General features: G+C 41.0%; 1 protein-coding gene across 1 annotated transcript in view; it reads right to left on the bottom strand.

Moving 5' to 3' along the window:
• Nucleotides 1–21,227, bottom strand: part of LOC124286659 (acyl-CoA dehydrogenase family member 10-like) — a 38,429-nt gene that overhangs the window by 2,692 nt on the left and 14,510 nt on the right. The window contains 11 exon segments of the mRNA XM_046723062.1: nt 836–913; nt 6,048–6,191; nt 8,766–8,938; nt 10,673–10,831; nt 12,077–12,167; nt 13,094–13,231; nt 14,716–14,856; nt 15,341–15,507; nt 17,131–17,343; nt 18,780–18,953; nt 20,912–21,057. Coding sequence (XP_046579018.1) covers nt 836–913; nt 6,048–6,191; nt 8,766–8,938; nt 10,673–10,831; nt 12,077–12,167; nt 13,094–13,231; nt 14,716–14,856; nt 15,341–15,507; nt 17,131–17,343; nt 18,780–18,953; nt 20,912–21,057 — 1,624 coding nt within the window.

A 21,227-nucleotide genomic window follows, 5' to 3' on the forward strand; every position in this document is an offset into this window, starting at 1 on the left:
GGTGTCCCCTGCTGTGATGTTGCTGGAATATTGCTAAAAGCGGCGTAAAACCAAACTCAGTCAGTCCTTCGTATTTCATTTGAGTTTTGATTCATGAGGAACAAATCTGTTGGGAAGACAAACATTATGTTGTTCAACAACGATGCGGATGTGGTCTAACCTTAGACATGTGAGCATGTTCAAAATTGACTGTTCAGCCAGAAGTGAATCTGTACCTGGGATAAGATGGTCATATGACTGTTTACCCTCTTGCCTTACAAGCAGTTTGGGGTAAACGGGGTAACGATGTCTTCGCTAAAGCCACAGAGCATCTTTGAGGTGAATATTACATGCTCTACAAATGTTTTATATGTATTATATAGTGGGTAAGATTACAGAATACCGGATACCTTCCACCATGCGAGTTTACTTTTGGTTAGGGTTAGGGTAAGGTTTAGGGTTAAGGTTAGGGTTAGGGTGATGGGACATTAAGCAATATGGCTGGTGGGTATCCGGTATTCTGTAGGTGTACCAAATATTGTTATGTCTATCTCCATATATTGGCCTGGATGAGATGATTAACCCATGCAATAAATCTTAAATTCAGTATCGTACAAAAACTATGAATAGTTGTGGTCCCTTGAATACTATGCAGATCTCTGTTCCACAAAATGATCTTGATGCCACGATCTTCATGTCCTGATTTTCACAAGTCTATGATGACATGGGAGAATCACATTTGTCTATTCGCTAAGGGGTCTAAGACAGCTTAATGGACATGGCCCTGGATACAATAAAAGGTTGTTCATGATGTACTCAGGTGTACTGGAAAGTGGTAAACTGACAAACACCTCACCTGCATAGCTCGATCCACCACTCTCAGAGCCATACTGGGGGCTGCCACTTTAATCATGGCAATGTCTGGAGCCGCAACCTGTGTAACAGTAGAATCAGAAAACTTACCGAAACAACTGACATCTTAGAATGGCATTGCTTCTTTGAGAGGCATTTTAGATGTTGGAAGTCAGATAGAACAGGTATATATGGATGACAACTTCTTTAATTCTAGAGCACGACGTTTCAATACAGGGGATTACAGGGATATAACACAGAGACTCAGTAATCCTCTGTTGCCCCTTTATTTGTTATCATCACATTTCTGATCTCGTATACATTCTATGCTCTGTGTATCACTGGCTTCTACTGGCCTCCATGTTTATCCCTGTAATCCTCTGTTATCCCTTTATTTGTTATCATCACATTGTTATTCCGCCTTGCCTTGTTAATTAGTCTTGTTGTATATATATCACCTGTTCCCTCCCTGTACCATTCATACTTGAAAACGATACAAGAACCTGTATCGAAACTTCGTGCTCTAGAAATAAAGAAGTTGTCATACATATGTACTTGTTCTATAAGAATGGCATTAAGAAGTGATACACATTAAGTACGAAATTTATTGATGTCAACTTCTGTAACATGTGGAACACAAACTTTAGAAGTATATTCTTCCCCTTTCATCACCTGAAAATGTAAGAATATACTCCCCACCATCAAGTTCCTCACATAACAGAAGCTGACATCCATACATTTTTTCCCACTGTAAAACACTTAACTCTCTGCATTTACAAGAGGTAAAGCCGAACAAACTCCGGGATCTGGCGTCCATAGGACAAAGACTTTTGACATACAGCTGAAGCCCATGAACCTTAGTACTAGCAAACATATCCCTGAAATGTCAAACACAGTAACCACTATATCCTCAAGTTGGTTCTTGTGACTGAGGAGCCTGTGAAGATCCAAGTGGTCTTCAGCAACCCATGCTTGTCCCCTGTCAAGATCTGCACTAGGATTGGCCGTTGGCAAGATGTCGTTGTTGTAAGAAGAAACAAACAGGACAGTGTATGCATGTCACTGTATTCAAATTGTTAATGTCAATCACAGGATTGTATGTCTTCTCTTCTCTGTGCAAGACTCTGTTCTGTCTCTATACAAGACACCAGGTGTTCAGCATTCTATCTCTATATAACACTCACCTTATTCCCGTACAAGTCCATCATGTAAGCAGCCTTCAACACCAGCAGTCGAGTCTGTTCTATCTCTATACAAGACACCAGGTGTTCAGCATTCTATCTCTATATAACACTCACCTTATTCCCATACAAGTCCATCATGTAAGCAGCCTTCAACACCAGCAGTCGAGTCTGTTCTATCTCTATACAAGACACCAGGTGTTCAGCATTCTATCTCTATATAACACTCACCTTATTCCCGTACAAGTCCATCATGTAAGCAGCCTTCAACACCAGCAGTCAAGTCTGTTCTATCTCTATACAAGACACCAGGGTTTTCAGCATTCTATCTCTATATAACACTCACCTTATTCCCCATTACAAGTCCATCATGTAAGCAGCCTTCAACATCAGCAGTTGAGTCTGTTCTATCTCTATACAAGACACCAGGTGTTCAGCATTCTATCTCTATATAACACTCACCTTATTCCATTACATAAGTACATCACGTAAGCAGCCTTCAACATCAGCAGTTGAGTCTGTTCTATCTCTATACAAGACACCAGGTGTTCATCATTCTATCTCTATATAACACTCACCTTATTCCCGTACAAGTCCATCATGTAAGCAGCCTTCAACACCAGCAGTCGAGTCTGTTCTATCTCTATACAAGACACCAGGTGTTCAGCATTCTATCTCTATATAACACTCACCTTATTCCCATACATGTCCATCAGCCATGTAAGCAGCCTTCAACACCAGCAGTTGAGTCTGTTCTATCTCTATACAAGACACCAGGTGTTCATCATTCTATCTCTATATAACACTCACCTTATTCCCATTACATATCCATCATGTAAGCAGCCTTCAACACCAGCAGTCGAGTCTGTTCTATCTCTATACAAGACACCAGGTGTTCAGCATTCTATCTCTATATAACACTCACCTTATTCCATTACATGTCCATCATGTAAGCAGCCTTCAACACCAGCAGTCAAGTCTGTTCTATCTCTATACAAGACACCAGGTGTTCAGCATTCTATCTCTATATAACACTCACCTTATTCCATACAAGTCCATCATGTAAGCAGCCTTCAACACCAGCAGTCGAGTCTGTTCTATCTCTATACAAGACACCAGGTGTTCAGCATTCTATCTCTATATAACACTCACCTTATTCATTACAAGTCCATCATGTAAGCAGCCTTCAACACCAGCAGTCGAGTCTGTTCTATCTCTATACAAGACACCAGGTGTTCAGCATTCTATCTCTATATAACACTCACCTTATTCCCGTACACATGTCCATCATGTAAGCAGCCTTCAACACCAGCAGTCGAGTCTGTTCTATCTCTATACAAGACACCAGGTGTTCAGCATTCTATCTCTATATAACACTCACCTTATTCCCATACACGTCCATCATGTAAGCAGCCTTCAACACCAGCAGTCGAGTCTGTTCTATCTCTATACAAGACACCAGGTGTTCAGCATTCTATCTCTATATAACACTCACCTTATTCCCATACAAGTCCATCATGTAAGCAGCCTTCAACACCAGCAGTTGAGTCTGTTCTATCTCTATACAAGACACCAGGTGTTCAGCATTCTATCTCTATATAACACTCACCTATATTCCCATACAAGTCCATCATGTAAGCAGCCTTCAACACCAGCAGTCGGAGTCTGTTCTATCTCTATACAAGACACCAGGTGTTCAGCATTCTATCTCTATATAACACTCACCTTATTCCCATACAAGTCCATCATGTAAGCAGCCTTCAACACCAGCAGTCGAGTCTGTTCTATCTCTATACAAGACACCAGGTGTTCAGCATTCTATCTCTATATAACACTCACCTTATTCCCATACACGTCCATCATGTAAGCAGCCTTCAACACCAGCAGTCGAGTCTGTTCTATCTCTATGCAAGACACCAGGTGTTCAGCATTCTATCTCTATATAACACTCACCTTATTCCCCGTACAAGTCCATCATGTAAAGCAGCCTTCAACACCAGCAGTCAGTCTGTTCTATCTCTATACAAGACACCAGGTGTTCAGCATTCTATCTCTATATAACACTCACCTTATTCCATACAAGTCCATCATGTAAGCGGCCTTCAACACCAGCAGTCGGAGTCTGTTCTATCTCTATACAAGACACCAGGTGTTCAGCATTCTATCTCTATATAACACTCACCTTATTCCCACATACATGTCCATCATGTAAGCAGCCTTCAACACCAGCAGTCGAGTCTGTTCTATCTCTATACAAGACACCAGGTGTTCAGCATTCTATCTCTATATAACACTCACCTTATTCCCGTACAAGTCCATCATGTAAGCAGCCTTCAACACCAGCAGTCGAGTCTGTTCTATCTCTATACAAGACACCAGGTGTTCAGCATTCTATCTCTATATAACACTCACCTTATTCCCGTACAAGTCCATCACGTAAGCAGCCTTCAACACCAGCAGTCGAGTCTGTTCTATCTCTATACAAGACACCAGGTGTTCAGCATTCTATCTCTATATAACACTCACCTTATTCCCCATACAAGTCCATCATGTAAGCAGCCTTCAACACCAGCAGTTGAGTCTGTTCTATCTCTATACAAGACACCAGGTGTTCAGCATTCTATCTCTATATAACACTCACCTTATTCCCCATACCGTCCATCACGTAAGCAGCCTTCAACACCAGCAGTCGAAGTCTGTTCTATCTCTATACAAGACACCAGGTGTTCAGCATTCTATCTCTATATAACACTCACCTTATTCCCGTACAAGTCCATCACGTAAGCAGCCTTCAACACCAGCAGTCAAGTCTGTTCTATCTCTATACAAGACACCAGGTGTTCAGCATTCTATCTCTATATAACACTCACCTTATTCCCATATGTGTCCATCATGTAAGCAGCCTTCAACACCAGCAGTCAGAGTCTGTTCTATCTCTATACAAGACACCAGGTGTTCAGCATTCTATCTCTATATAACACTCACCTTATTCCGTGCACAAGTCCATCATGTAAGCAGCCTTCAACACCAGCAGTCAAGTCTGTTCTATCTCTATACAAGACACCAGGTGTTCAGCATTCTATCTCTATATAACACTCACCTTATTCCCGTACATGTCCATCACGTGAAAGCAGCCTTCAACACCAGCAGTCAAGTCTGTTCTATCTCTATACAAGACACCAGGTGTTCATCATTCTATCTCTATATAACACTCACCTTATTCCCATACAAGTCCATCACGTAAGCAGCCTTCAACACCAGCAGTCGAGTCTGCTCTATCTCTATACAAGACACCAGGTGTTCAGCATTCTATCTCTATATAACACTCACCTTATTCCCGTACAAGTCCATCCGTAAAGCAGCCTTCAACACCAGCATTCGAAGTCTATTCTATCTCTATACAAGACACCAGGTGTTCATCATTCTATCTCTATATAACACTCACCTTATTCCCATACACGTCCATCATGTAAGCAGCCTTCAACACCAGCAGTCGAGTCTGTTCTATCTCTATGCAAGACACCAGGTGTTCATCATTCTATCTCTATATAACACTCACCTTATTCCCAGACAAGTCCATCACGTATAAGCAGCCTTCAACACCAGCAGTCGAGGAGTCTATTCTATCTCTATACAAGACACCAGGTGTTCATCATTCCTATCTCTATATAACACTCACCTTATTCCCCATACAAGTCCATCATGTAAGCTTGGCGTTCAACACCCAGCAGTCGAGTCTGTTCTATCTCTATACAAGACACCAGGTGTTCATCATTCCATCTCTATATAACACTCACCTTATTCCCCATACAAGTCCTGCGGTCCATCATGTAAGCAGCCTTCAACACCAGCAATTCGAGTCTGTTCTATCTCTATACAAGACACCAGGTGTTCAGCATTCTATCTCTATATAACACTCACCTTATTCCCGTACAAGTCCATCACGTAAGCAGCCTTCAACACCAGCAGTCGAGTCTGTTCTATCTCTATACAAGACACCAGGTGTTCAGCATTCTATCTCTATATAACACTCACCTTATTCCCGTACAAGTCCATCATGTAAGCAGCCTTCAACACCAGCAGTCGAGTCTGTTCTATCTCTATGCGTGACTGGGCAATGTTGGCCTGGATCGTACCCTGAGCTGCCAAAGGTTTTCCGAATGCGATTCTGCTTTTTGTCTGAAACAATTGATTTACTTCCATCTTTACCATTATCATTCCAAATAATTAAATCCAACAAAACCCTTTCCACATCCATAAGAAATCTCTGCCCAAAGCACAGTTGATCGTACAATTGTGACAGACTGTTATCCTGAGCATGTGTTTGTGAATCACTACCAACAGTGTTTATACAAGGTGTCTGTGAAAAGGTGAGCGTATCCTGCACCTCTGGAAGCACTGGTCACAAACACATGCACTGGCAATATACCTGTCATGATTGGAAATAATATTTGGTTTAAACTTGTTGACCAGTTCATCCATAATTACTAGTCGTCCAGAATACCCAACCTGGTATAACCTTGACATTGGATTTTTAGCTGACAAGTATAGTAAATCATGTAATTTTTGCATCATGATATTTTGGCGAGTGACAACCAAAACAGGTTTTAGTTCGCGGATAAACTTGTCTAATTCTCAAAAATAAATAGCAGCTGAAAGTTCTACCTAAAGTAAATCCAATCACATATTAAAGGTTGCTGCTAATCTTAAACCGAGCTCAGTAGAGTACTTCCGTGTGTATGCAATCAGTGATGTTTTCCTGAAAACAACACACGCTGCAGATAACCTCAAACTTGAAAGACAGTGACATCACCAAAGCTGTTAATCTCCAGATAAGTGTGATGAAGGTGTCGTCTCAGGACACCGACCTTTCGATTTTCCACTAGTCTCAGGATGCCGACCTGCAGTTTTCTTTGAAGGTTAGGTTCTGATTAGGCTTAATTAGCGTTGCGGATAATCTACTATAGATGTTTGGATAAGGTGAACTCGTCGCACATGTCACTTGAAGGTGAACTCGTCGCACATGTCACTTCCAATGGATTGAAAAGTTTACAATAACACTTAGCAGAGTGCCAATATTGAACACTGTTCATATCTTTGGTATAAATATCTATGGAATGGCCAAAGGATTCACATTCGATTTCGAAATGGCAAATGCACAGCTAGATCAGAGGAAGGTGGGTGGAGGGAGATCTGCACATGACGCAATGGAACCACCACAACTCAGATGGGCCAAGAACAAACAACCACCTAGAACGGTGGCATTCACGCCTGAAGAAATACGTCGGCAAGGCTCATCCAAACATTTTCGAGATTGTGTCGTTCCTGTCACGAGAACAGACCAACACCGAAAACAAGCTGGTCCAGTATGCTGCTGGCCAGAAGCGTCCGTCCAAGAAGAGGAAATACAGGGATTTGGAGCGACGACTGGATGACATTTGTCACCAGCTTGAACAAGGAACACTGTCCGTGAGGCAGTTTGCTGATTCAGTATCCCACCTATTGCATTTAGGTTAAAATCTGTGAAAAAATGTATGCTATATGAATTTACGATGTATTTATTAAAAATGCTAAAATCTGTCAACTAATAAAATCTGTCATCTGTTGTCATCTCATTAGGTGCGCTCTCATCCGCATAATCCGGATTATCCTCCTCTAACAACTCTTTGATCCTGCATTGTCCTCGTAATCCATTATTAACTGGCAAAATGAAACTAGTTTCAGGACGTCGACCTTTATATTTCACTCAACCGTAAAGTTTGGTCGGAAGGTCGGCGTTATGAGCCTGAACTGTGATGAAACCAATCCACGCCCGTTGGATGGTGTCTGGACTTTCAGACGTACTGACTGAGTAACTTTTGTTCGAGTATCCCTAGTTTGACTAGTGACATGTGAGTACTAGTAATGCTAGTAATTACGGTTGGGCATTGCCAAAATTTTCGTACTGCGATATATTGTGATACATGTTCACGTATTGCAATATCACGTGCAATATATATTGTGGAAGTGTAACACGTGGTTTGAGGTGTTTCCTTTCTTTTGAAACAAATCCACTGGTCACTGTCAGGACTCAGATAGCATTGTACAAGAGATCCATTGAAAATGTTTACAAATTGAAGACTTCGCTCTAAAGTTTGGAAAAAGCGTCTGCAGCAGAGCCCGCCATTTTGGTCTGTTTGGTACCGGTACTCAATGTACTTTTTTTATTTATATGGTTTAATACTCACGCAAATGCAATTGCATGACCAATAAACATTCCCCAAACTGTTGACGTATAATAATATAAAGGAAATATAAATGTTGTTAGTATTTTTTCACTATATCACGAAAATTACCGATCATGTTCACGGAAATTGCCAATCGTATCAGGTGAACCGGTTCGCGAAAAGTGTACCGCAATATATCGTATTGAGAAGTTCGAATTGCAATAAAACGGTTAACCGCTATTATTGCCCACCCCTACTAGTAATTACCGGTAGTCTTCCCAAGTTACTATCATTGCTTAGTTGATGTATTGTCTAGATCTGTTGTTGATTATATGAACTGGTGAATAATAAAGAGATAAAGAGACACATTATTTGACCAGCAAATTGCGTCATGATATTTTTGCGAGGTCAAGTCATTCACAATTTTTGCCAAAATATCATGTTCGCAAAAAAGTTTTGATTTTTGAAACAACTGTATTTCGGTTGTCTCTCGTCATGGCAATACCTTTCCTTTGTTCTTCCACAACAAAACCTGTGAAACACCTACCCGTTCAATCATGAAGCTGAGGGCTCGTTCTGCATTGCCAATCAACCTCATGCAGTGGTGGATTCTTCCTGGACCAAGACGACCTTGAGCAATCTCAAACCCACGACCTTCACCTAACAGCATGTTGGATGCAGGAACTCGCACATTTTCAAACAGGACCTCTCCATGCCCACCTGTAAAGGAAAACATATTGATGCTGATATCCATCTAGGCCTATATTTTGTTTTATATTCACAGAAAGGATTCATCATGCTTGTACAGTACGTTATCATAAATCACTGACAACAGCAAAGTATGTACAGGCACAAGATTGAATTAGATTCATACAAGGGACACGTGAGAAAATTTGACTTCATTTACTTCACATATTCTGAGTACCAAAAGAAAATGGACACATGATGCTATCGTATAAACAATTGTTCACGTGACCAGAACGTGACCCCTAGCTGTGTCAAAGCATTGAAAGATTTTTATACTTCTTGTAATAAGAGGATAAAAAAAGGATGGGTCAACTATGAGTCTGAATACGATATCTGCGTTGTATGTCAATGTTAAACTATGTCATGGTATCTCAAGGGTTATCTTTTAAAAACACATGTGTAAGCATATGCACAAGCTGTCAACTAAATACACATGTACAATTATGTTCAATCCACACACACAAACATAACAATAAGAATAACAAGAAGACAAAGTCATCAATATCCCCTGCAATGGCAAAATACTCTTCATGATTATGTCTACGAGTTATGATTATGTCAAATATTTAGGTGTGTATATAGAAAAGTGGAAGGAGAGTATTGAAAGGTTTTTAAAGTTCTGCTCCAGAAAGGAGCACTATCACCAATTTCAGTCTATGTCAAACTTGTTGCCATGGAAATGCCAAAAATATTTTATTCAGAAATCCAAAACTACCAAAAGGCACCAGTACACCACCAGATCTATCTATGTGCCAAGTTTGGTGAAGAAACATTGAACGGTTTTAGAGTTCTGCTCCGGAAAAGTGCACTACCACTAATTTCTGTTTTAGTCAAACTTGTTGCCATGGAAAAGCCAAAAATATTTTATTCAGAATTCCAAAACTACCAAAAGGCACCAGTACACCACCAGATCTATCTATGTGCCAAGTTTGGTGAAGAAATAGTGAACGGTTTTAGAGTTCTGCTCCGGAAAAGAGCACTACCACCAATTTCAGGCTAAGTCAAACTTGTTGCCATGGAAGCGCCAAAAAATATTTTATTCAGAATTCCAAAACTACCAAAAGGCACCAGTACACCACCAGATCAATCTATGTGCCAAGTTTGGTGAAGAAATAGTGAAGCGGTTTTAGAGTTCTGCTCGAGGAAAAGTGTACTACCACATCATTTCAGGCTAAGTCAAAACTTGTTGCCATGGAAACGCCAAAAATATTTTATTCAGAATTCAAAACTACCAAAAGGCACCAGTACACCACCAGATCTATCTATGTGCCAAGTTTGGTGAAAGAAATAGTGAGCGGTTTTAGAGTTCTGCTCCGGAAAAGAGCACTACCACCAATTTCATTGTAAGTCGAACTTGTTGCCATGGAAAAGCCAAAAATATTTTATTCAGAATTCCAAAACTACCAAAAGGCACCAGTACACCACCAGATCTATCTATGTGCCAAGTTTGGTGAAGAAATATCGAACAGTTTTAGAGTTCAGCTCCGGAAAAGACAAATGTGCGGACGGACGGACGGACGGACAGAGTCCATTTTAATACCCCCCGCAAAACTCGTTGCGGGGGATAAAAACAAATTTGGAATCAAATAAGAATCAACAATTCCTAGCAGCAGCAAAGGGAAACAACTCTGTCCAGCAAGTTTCATGAACTTGTGTCACTGATTGACAGGTACAACAGTTAACGCTGACATATGTACCGACACATACCTGGAGCATGATCATACCCAAAGACAGAGAGCGACCGAACGACCTTGACCCCGGGAGCATCCATCGGGACGAGGATCATGCTTTGCTGTCTGTAGCGGGAGCCGCTTGTGCTGGTTTTACCCATGAACACACACAACTTGCAGTCCGGATGCAGCGCGTCTGAACAACAAACAAAGCAAGTGAGGAAACAGGTTTTCAAAGACTCAAATACCTTTTCAAAACAAATTATTTTGACCTCAAAAGAAAATTACCTTGTCACTTTAAACGAACAGTGTTTATTACCTATTTTAAGAGTATTTCAGTTATACCATTCCAGGCAGAGTAATGTGACAGCAATGTCTAAAGTGGATCAGGTCGTAATAGCTATGATTGAAAAAATGCATGAGTGAGCTTAGTTTTACGCCGCACTCAGCAATATTCCAGCTATATGGCGGTGGTCTGTAAATAATCGAGTCTGGACCAGACAATCCAGTAATCAACAGCATGAGCGTCGATCTGCGCAATTGGGAACCGATGACATGTGGCAACCAAGTCAGCGAGCCTGACCACCTGATCCCGTTAGTCGCCTCTTACGACAAGCATGGGTTACTGAAGATCAATATTCTAACCCGGACCTTCACGAGTAGCATGAATCTAGGATTCAAACCTATGATCATAGCATCCGGATTCACCTAAGGGACATAAATCTTCACAAAGAACTGTCTAGGAATTGATTTCCACCAATTTAATGTTAATGGAGGTAGAAAACAAAGAAACTGTGATGTACACCAATTTTTACATCTATACACTTTGCACACAGGTTTTACTTATTGTAACTCCAGAAGCACAAAACCTTCAACCATGATAATTCCATAGACTGATAATTGACTAAGTGACACAAAGCACTCAATACAAAATCTGTGAAAAAATACAAGGCTCCACCTGTTTTATTATCAATCAGAAACAAGAATCTGTTAGAGCGAGAGGTTTATTTTTTTTTCTGTTTAGGCCAGACAAATTTTATTTCTTGTTTAACAGATCCGCCGGTAGTACTTTTTCAAGAATAAGTAAAAAAATATAAATTAATATTCCCCACTCAAAAAATATAATCCTAATGTTTTTATTGGCCAAAAATGTAAACTTATAAGAACAATATTTTTGGATTGTTTTTTGCCCCATATACACTTCATAAATTGCCAGAAGCAAAATACTTTTAATATTTAGAAGGAATATTACTTTAACTGGTGATTTTATTTAATTTTTTTTCCCCTCCTGCCTTCAGGTTTATTGAGGACAAGCATCCGTAAAACAAGAAATAAAATTGGTCTGGTCTGATGGAAACAAATGCCCAAACTTAATTATGCCTTGTTAGCCAAATGCTGAGGAATCACTTCCAGACTTTTATGTCCTTCAAAGACAACTTACTTGAGGTCCACCATTTGTGTCCATTGATGACGTAGGAGTCACCGTCTCTCCTGATGGAGGACTGGATGTTGGTGGCGTCGGAGGAAGCGACCTGTGATATAACAGAGTGAAGGAATGTATTAGTAAATACACAAACAAGTTGGTTCATTATCTTAATATTAAGTTTGGATTGCAACATCAAATGTTCATCAGAGAGCCTAAATTTTATATTAAATGATTCTGATATTGTGATCCTTTTTCATAGTGTTTAAATTACTTAGTATTTTTTTTCTTAAAGTGTCATTTAGAAGCTGTTTGATGAAGTAGAACAGTTTATATTGACAGACAACTTTATTATTGCATTACATGTGGTGTTTTTTAACAGAGTTTTGCATCTACACCAAAAAGTTGCATCTGCTGCAATAAAGATGTTGTCTGTCCATAAAAATTGTTTCTCTTCATCATTAATATTGGCTGAAAGTAATGACGAAGCTGGTCATCCATACTAGTTGTCATCAGGTGGAAGTGACGAAGACGTCTTGGGATGATGCACACAGTCTTGGGACAATAGTTTGGAGACAAAATGGGGATTCAAACCCTGGCTGGCTAAAGGAAAACTCTTCACAGCAAAGGGTGCGGTCTTAAAATTATTATGAATCAAACATGTCTGAGACTAGCATGTCTGCTATTTGCCTCATGTTCAGTCATTCAATACTAGGATCAAAACTAGATCAATTTTTTTGCGACCCATCTTTCAGACAGCAAAAACACCAGAAATGCAAGAGCAGACGACAATTTGAGCTTATCACATGATAGTTATGTGCATAGCCTACAAATTTAATATGCCAGATGTTTATGTTGTGTGGGATGCTGTGCCTGATGGCAACGCTAGATTGGCTTAATTCTCAAAGACTGACATAAAGATTGCAGTCTATAGGATCATTTCTGAAAGTGAAAAGATGCTTTGTGCCATAGGGCCACCATGACTGAATTATGGTAAACATCAAACAATTCCAAGATAGCGTCTCTCCGCCTAACCTCGGGTTCGGTCATGCCAAAGCAGGATCTGATCTGGCCGTTGAGGAGGGGTGTGAGCCACTTCTGCTTCTGTTCCTCCGTCCCATACTTCACCAACACCTCCATGTTGCCTGTGTCTGGGGCGTTGCAGTTGAAGATCTGCAAGTGATGAGGATGTCTTGATGAAGACATTGCAGCCGTCAATATATTCACTCATTCGATACTAAAATGAGTTTAGGGTGTTTGAGAAAGAGATTACTGCACTTGAATATGAAAGGGCCATTTATCTCAAACCTTTATATATTTGATGGCCACTCATGCAGTAATCTCTTCACACTAAATTACAGAGCTGATGATACCAATACTTGATAGATTCTCTTATTGTTGACAGATTATATCAATCTTTATTTCAGTCCTGTTAAAGAACACTCCCTCATAGGGCTGGCTAACATGATCGATAATCAGAAATATTGTTGATATGAAAAATTATTAACGATTATCGATATGAAAATTGTGTTATCGATAACATCGTACATTAACTTTTGGGTTGGAAAAAAGTTGTAACTTCTCACACAATATACAAATTAAGGACTTTATTCATGGTCTGCTTCTAAATTAAGTACAGAATGATGTTTTGTTAATAATCCATAATCTCACCTAAATATATTCATTTATTTCAGATATTTTTGGCATTTTTGCTGAAAGTTAAGTTTCCAATATTTATTGATAAACAATTGATAATTAGTTAACAATATCATTCTCTATGATCTATATCGATAGCCATCCCCACTCCCTCACTCACTCTAATTTCTTCACATATTTCGGCTTTTGACTGATGATAGACTAGCAACAGCCTGATTCTGTATTGAGTCAGGTGAGTTAAAAAAAACATATTTCATTTGAACACAGAATGTCCACATTTGTCTGATTCAGTTATTTTCATCCCCTGGGACATATAAACACCACATCAGACAGATGCTGATAGTAATGATAATGATACAATGATGATGATGGAATTCTGATCATGATGGGCGTGATGATTATATGGATTGTAAAAATGATGATGATGGTGATGTTGATGATAATGGTGATGTTGATGATAATGGTGATTATGATGGTGATGATGATGATAATAATGATGATGGTGATAATAATAATGATGATGATGATAATGATGGTGATAATAATGGTGATAATTATGATAATGATGATAATAATGATGATGATAATAATGATGATGATGATGATGATGGTGATGATAATAATGATGATGATGATGATGATAATGATGATGATGATGATAATGATAATGATGATGATAATGATGATGATGAGATAATAATGATGATAATGATAATGATGATGATAATGATGATGATGATGATGATAATAATGATGATAACAATGATGATGATAATGACAATGATGGTGATAATAATGATGATGATAATGATGATGATAATAATGATGATGATAATAATGATGATGATGATGATGATGATGATGATGATGATGATGATGATGATGATGATGAGGAGGAGGAGGAGGAGGATATTAACGGTGATGATTGTTTGATAGTTTAATGGCGGAGGTGATCTAACAGTATTGCCAAGTTTCAGGAAGCAGTCAACTGCGAGACTGACCGATGGTGCCAGAGGTACTCTTCCCATCTCCTCACAGAAGAAGGCGTACTCCAGATTAGTTAGACCAGAACCATATTTCCGCTCTGGATCCGACTCCAACGGCATGAACATATTCCACAGACCCTCTGCCTTGGCCTTTTGCTGTAAAACAGGAACAAACCAGGGGTGCACCCATCTCAGTATTTCACGACATGCTGGGCTGCATTATCCCTTCAAACCTGGAGACAACTTGAATCACAATTGGTAGCAGCAAAACTTAATGACAAAACTCTTCTTTCTGGCCACATAATATAACATATGCCAATAGATATCAATTAAAACAATTAACAACTAAGAAAATACCACAAGGGTGACCACGTTTTTTTTGTTAGATCATCAAACTGGGTTCTTTGACTTAAACATCATTTTTGTTCATTTGCGAGTGCGGTTGAGTAGCCTAGTGGTTGTAGCATTTGAATACAACATAACAGAACTAGGTTTGGCACATTTTTGAATATATTGTTAGAATATTGTAAAACCTTATTCACGGTTGCATTTTGCCATCTTTAAAATCAATAAAACTGAGGTGATAATCAGTATGTTCTACTTATCTGAATATATATCAATGGCAAAAAAGAATGCTTACTGTTATCTGTGTAAGTTTTGGGTGAACAGTCCACCTGTTGGGGCCATGCAAGTAGTCAAACACTTCCTTCTCGATGGGTGCGACGTGGTCGGCTAGGAACCGCTTCATTCTGTTATACAGATCTTGTACACGTGGAGACAAGGCATCTACTGACACTGGCATCTGGCCTGAGGACATAGGACGCGGCATTATATAACAGGGTATGTAGGCCACCTTCTATCTAGAGGACAGGTGAGGTGAACTGAGGTTCAACCTCACACTTAAGAATATTTCGCTCATATGACAATGTGCATGTGTGTGTATGTGCGGCTGCTTGAACTAGCCCAGACTAAAGCTGGTTTACAGTGCTAGCCCACTGAGATACCATGCCTCAGTTCAGCATGAATACCCCACTCAGACACATTATACTGACTCCGAGCCGACCAGTCCTTGTTGTACCAATTAATGCTGGGCGCTAGGCAGGGACCAACAAGTACCATATTATAACATCTTTTGGTATGGCACGGCTGGGGATCGAATCCGTGACCTTCCGCTCTCCGGGCGGACGCCCTAACCACTACACCACGGAGGCGGTCTCAAGAGGACAGGTCAAATACAAGAGGAAATGCTTCATCCTGTTGTACAAATCTTGTACACGTTGGGACTAGGCATCTACAGACCTGAGAACATTTGACTTGGTATTATGATTTGAGAGGTTACATAGGTTACTTTCTATCTACAGAAAAAGGACAGGACACATACAAAGGGTAGTTTCTGAAAAGATCCAAGTCAAACTATGATAGATGTTCATTACTCGCCCGTGGAAGATACTGCAGTGTAATAATTTTTACGGCAATATTACACTAGTGTAATACCACTAGACTATGATGTCATAATGGTTACAGTTATGACGTCACAATGCTAAGACCTCTGTCACAATGGTATTAGACCTTGCTTGACTCGCAGAAAGTTGAAAGTCAACACACTGTAGGCAGTTTCTATCAGTTTATGTGGGAAAGTAATAAACAGAATACTAAACTCGCTTCCATGAAATACCATTTTTTATTAAACTCGTGAAAGATTTAATATCAAGCTCGCTTTCGCTTGTTTGATACCAAATCATTAACTCTTTTTATTAAAATGGTATTACATGGAAGATCGTTTATTATCCTCTATATAATACACCCTTGTGAGTGTGAGGATCAATCTGTGCAATTAAGACACGATGACATATGACTTGGTTGACACATGTTATCGTATCCCAATTGCATAGATCGATTCTGTTGATCACTGGATTGTCTGGTCATGACTCGTTTACTTTTACAGGATGTATTGGAACCAAAACACAAAATGAAACTGGACAAAATTGGCTATTGCAATGTCATAAAGTATTTCCAACTCTAGGGACTAACTCCATCAGCTTGCTGTGATGGATCTTTCACATAGTTGACAGAAGGGTACAGATCTCCAAAGTCATATTATATAAAAAAACAACTTCATCAATGTATTCCATCACAGTTACGCTCTAGGCTTTACAGGGGCGGTGGGGTAGCCTAGTGGTTAAAGCGTTGGCTCGTCACGCCAAAGACCCGGGTTCGAATCCCCACATGGGTAAAATGTGTGAAGCCCATTTCTGGTGTCCCCCGCCGTGATGTTGCTGGAATATTGCCAAACTCAGTCAGTCTAGGCTTTACAACAACTCCTCACAGAACAGTTTCATTCGCAGGATCCACAGCTATAAGACAGGATAAGTAATAATAATAATAATAATAATTGGCTTGTATAGCGCCTAGTTTCCATCATAGACCTACCCACAGTTTCCTGTGTCCTATCCACAGCCATAGGACGGGATATATAGGACATTATGGTCTGAGTCTTCAGCAGGTTCCTCCTCTGCTCCGCCTCGCTGTTCACTGTACGGAGCGTGGGCTTCAGCTTACTTCCTGAAGCTATCCTCCAACCCAGGTCTGCGTATCTCTTGGCAGCAGCACCGGCGTGCCTGCCCTGACTGGAGCTACCCTGTCCTGCAACATTACAACATCTACATTAGCTGTTGTCAGGGAGTGAGTGAGTGAGATTAGTTTTATGCCACACTCAGCAATATTCCAGCTATATAACGGTGGTCTGTAAATAATCGAGTCTGGACCAGACAATCCAGTCATCAACAGCATGAGCATCGATCTAAGCAATTGGGCTACCATGACATGTGCCTGACCGACTGATCCCATTAGTCGACTCTTACGACAAGCATGGGCTACTTGAAGATCAATTCTAACCTAATCTTCACAGGTCAGTTGTCAGTGATTTTGAATGAGAGTGTCAAGTAAGAAATATATAACCAGGATATTTAGAATTGAAAGATTAAAATACATTTGGTAAATATTTAAGGAAAATTTGAAGTTGAGTTAAGAAGTGTCATTGTGCTTGGAAAGTGCATTGACCAGAGTAACCAAATTCATATTGATTCATTTCCCTTGCATACAACAAATCTAATAAAGGAGATGAGTGGATCATGTGGATCGGGTGACTCATATACCATTTAGGTAATTACTGGTAATTAAGATACTAAGAATCAGAAAAGAGACACACGAAATAATTGGATTAAGCATCTTCTGGCGCCTGCCAGTCTGAAGTTTTATTCGGTTGAATGCTTCACGAATGATTTAAGCTCACTAACAAAGTAAATTTATAATGGAAGAATTTGATGGTACCGATTAAGTCTTGGAAGAGAGGAAATGATTGTAGTTAGTGGTGCAGCTGGAATATGAGTGATTTGAAAAGGGACTAATGAAAGTAACTTATTAGTCAGATGGGTTATGAGTCATTTTTATATGGTGTAGGACAGTATTTCAGTGGGAGGAGCCAAAATTGTTATGAAGAGTATTTTGTTAGTTGACTGGGAGAGAGAGGGCGATTCTGGGCCCCACCGTTGACTTGAGAGGTTCTCTCTGTATATTGAGAAAATGGTTCAGATGAACTTGTAACTTTAGCAGTTGTACAAGAATCCAACAAGTTCTTCCAGGAAGTTTGTGAATCTGTTGTGTGTAGACCAGGAATGCTAGACAATATCTGAGGACCTTTGTGTGAGAATTCATTCCAAAATAAAGGAACTTGAACAACATACCAGACTTATCTTTGACTATCCATCTTAGCTACATCATCCCCCGGAACAAGAGTGGATAGACAGATTGCCTAGGGAGAAGGGTATAACACCCAGACACCCTCAGGTAACAAATATGACAGGTATATCCTGCTGAGCCAAATATTATCAGGTCTAGTCAGACACACTAAAGGTTGATGTTTTAATAGCAACATCCCCAGTTCTCAGATCCCAAGGAAACCGTGCTTCAAGAGCCCACAAGTGAGTGAGTGAGTGAGTGAGTGAGTGAGTGAGTGAGTGAGTGAAGGAGGGAGAGAGAAAGAAAAACATACCCACACATTAAATAATGCTTATACCTACCAGATATGCTTCTTTTATACACTCCCTGGAGTATGGCAGCCATTTTGAAAAATGTAAACGCCATATAAAAATCCCAGTTTTCTATTGGTGGAATCTTCATCTGATGACAGTAACGACCAATCAACTCCTGAACTGTAGGTATCCCCATCGATTTTAAATCAGCCCCAACCAGACCTAATGAACAAACAGAAAACAAAGTCATGTGAGTACTTCATTGAATCCCACAATGTCAATCAGGTCCTGAGGTCAGAGAAGACACCTCTTGACACCTTGTGACACGTATCTGACACTATAGTGGATGACTGAGGCAGGTAATAGCCAGACAGCAGGTTGTAAAGGTCAGTGAAGAAACCTCTAGACCTGACTGTCTCTGACTGACTGAGTTTGGTTTTACGCCGCTTTTAGCAAAAATTCCAGCAACATCACAGCGGCCCTACCTGACACTATAGCGGCTGACAAGAGGCAGGTAGTGGGCCAGGCAGCAGGTCTTAAGGTAAGTAAAGACACCTCTAGACACCTATTGACACCTACCTGACACTATAGTGGCTGACTGAGGCAGGTAGTGGGCCAGACAGCAGGTGGTGAGATTAGTGGAGACACCTCTAGACACCTATCTGACACTATAGTGGATGACTGAGGCAGGTAGTGGGCCAGACAGCAGGTGGTGAGATCAGTGGGGACACCTCTAGACACCTATTGACACCTACCTGACACTATAGTGGCTGACTGAGGCAGGTAGTGGGCCAGACAGCAGGTGGTGAGATAGTGGGACACCTCTAGACACCTCTCTGACACCTGCTGGCACTATAGTGGCTGACTGAGGCAGGTAGTGGGCCAGGCAGCAGGTCTTAAGGTAAATGAAGACACCTCTAGACACCTCTTGACACCTACCTGACACTATAGTGGCTGACGGAGACAGGTAGTGGGCCGGGCAACAGGTCTTGAGGTCAGTGAAGACACCTCTAGATACCTCTAGACATCTACCTGACACTATAGTGGCTGACTGAGGCAGATGGGCCAGACAGCAGGTTGTGAGGTCAGTGATGATACCTCTAGACACCTCCTGACACCTACCTGACACTATAGTGGATGACTGAGGCAGGTAGTGGGCCAGGCAACAAGTCTTAAGGTCAGTAAAGACACCTCTAGACACCTCCTGACACCTACCTGACACTATAGTGGATGACTGAGGCAGGTAGTGGGCCAGGCAACAAGTCTTAAGGTCAGTAAAGACACCTCTTGACACCTACCTGACACTATAGTGGATGACTGTGGCAGGTATTGGGCCAGGCAACAAGTCTTAAGGTCAGTGAGGACACCTCTAGACACCTCTTGACACCTACCTCACACTATAGTGGCTGACTGAGGCAGGTAGTGGGCCAGGCAACAGGTGGTGAGGTCAGTGATGATACCTCTAGACACCTCTTGACACCTACCTGACACTATAGTGGCTGACTGAGGCAGGTAGTGGGCCAGGCAACAAGTCTTAAGGTCAGTAAAGACACCTCTAGACACCTCTTGACACCTACCTGACACTATAGTGGCTGACTGAGGCAGGTAGTGGGCCAGGCAACAAGTCATAAGGTCAGTAAAGACACCTCTAGACACCTCCTGACACTATAGTGGATGACTGAGGCAGGTAGTGGGCCAGACAGCAGGTGGTGAGATCAGTGGGGACACCTCTAAACACCTCTTGACACCTACCTGACACTAAAGTGGATGACTGAGGCAGGTAGTGGGGCAGGCAACAAGTCATAGGCTCAGTAAAGACACCTCTCAACACCTACCTGACACCTACCTGACACTATAGTGGATGACTGAGGCAGGTAGTGGGCCAGGCAACAAGTCTTAAGGTCAGTGAATACACCTCTTGACACCTACCTGACACTATAGTGGATGACTGAGGCAGGTAGTGGGCCAGGCAACAGGTCTTGAGGTCAGTGAGGAGACACCTCTTGACACCTACCTCACACTATAGTGGATGACTGAGGCAGGTAGTGGGCCAGGCAGCAGGTCTTGAGGTCAGTGAAGACACCTCTTGACACCTACCTGACACTATAGTGGATGACTGAGGCAGGTAGTGGGCCAGACAACAGGTCTTGAGGTCAGTGAAGACACCTCTTGACACCTACCTGACACTATAGTGGCTGACTGAGGCAGGTAGTGGGCCAGACAGCAGGTGGTGAGGTCAGTGATGGGGTCACCCAGAGTGGACAGTTCCCAGTCCAAGACACCCAGGATATCAGTGGAGGTCTTGGCAAACATCAGGTTGTCCAGCCTACGAAGACAAAGCTCCTTGTGATGTGACATATTACTGACAAGTGTTAAAGATAACTGTACATTTTTTTATAATACAAAGAAGTATTTATGAATTTCTTCATACAATGGATAGCGTTTTGATGAGATTAACCAATAAACTGATAAACAGAAAAACAGTACAAAAGATGC

The sequence above is a fragment of the Haliotis rubra genome, unplaced genomic scaffold (genome assembly GCF_003918875.1).
Source record: "Haliotis rubra isolate DU_JTF1 unplaced genomic scaffold, ASM391887v1 Scf1101, whole genome shotgun sequence".
In the NCBI taxonomy this organism is placed as follows: Eukaryota; Metazoa; Mollusca; class Gastropoda; order Lepetellida; family Haliotidae; genus Haliotis; species Haliotis rubra.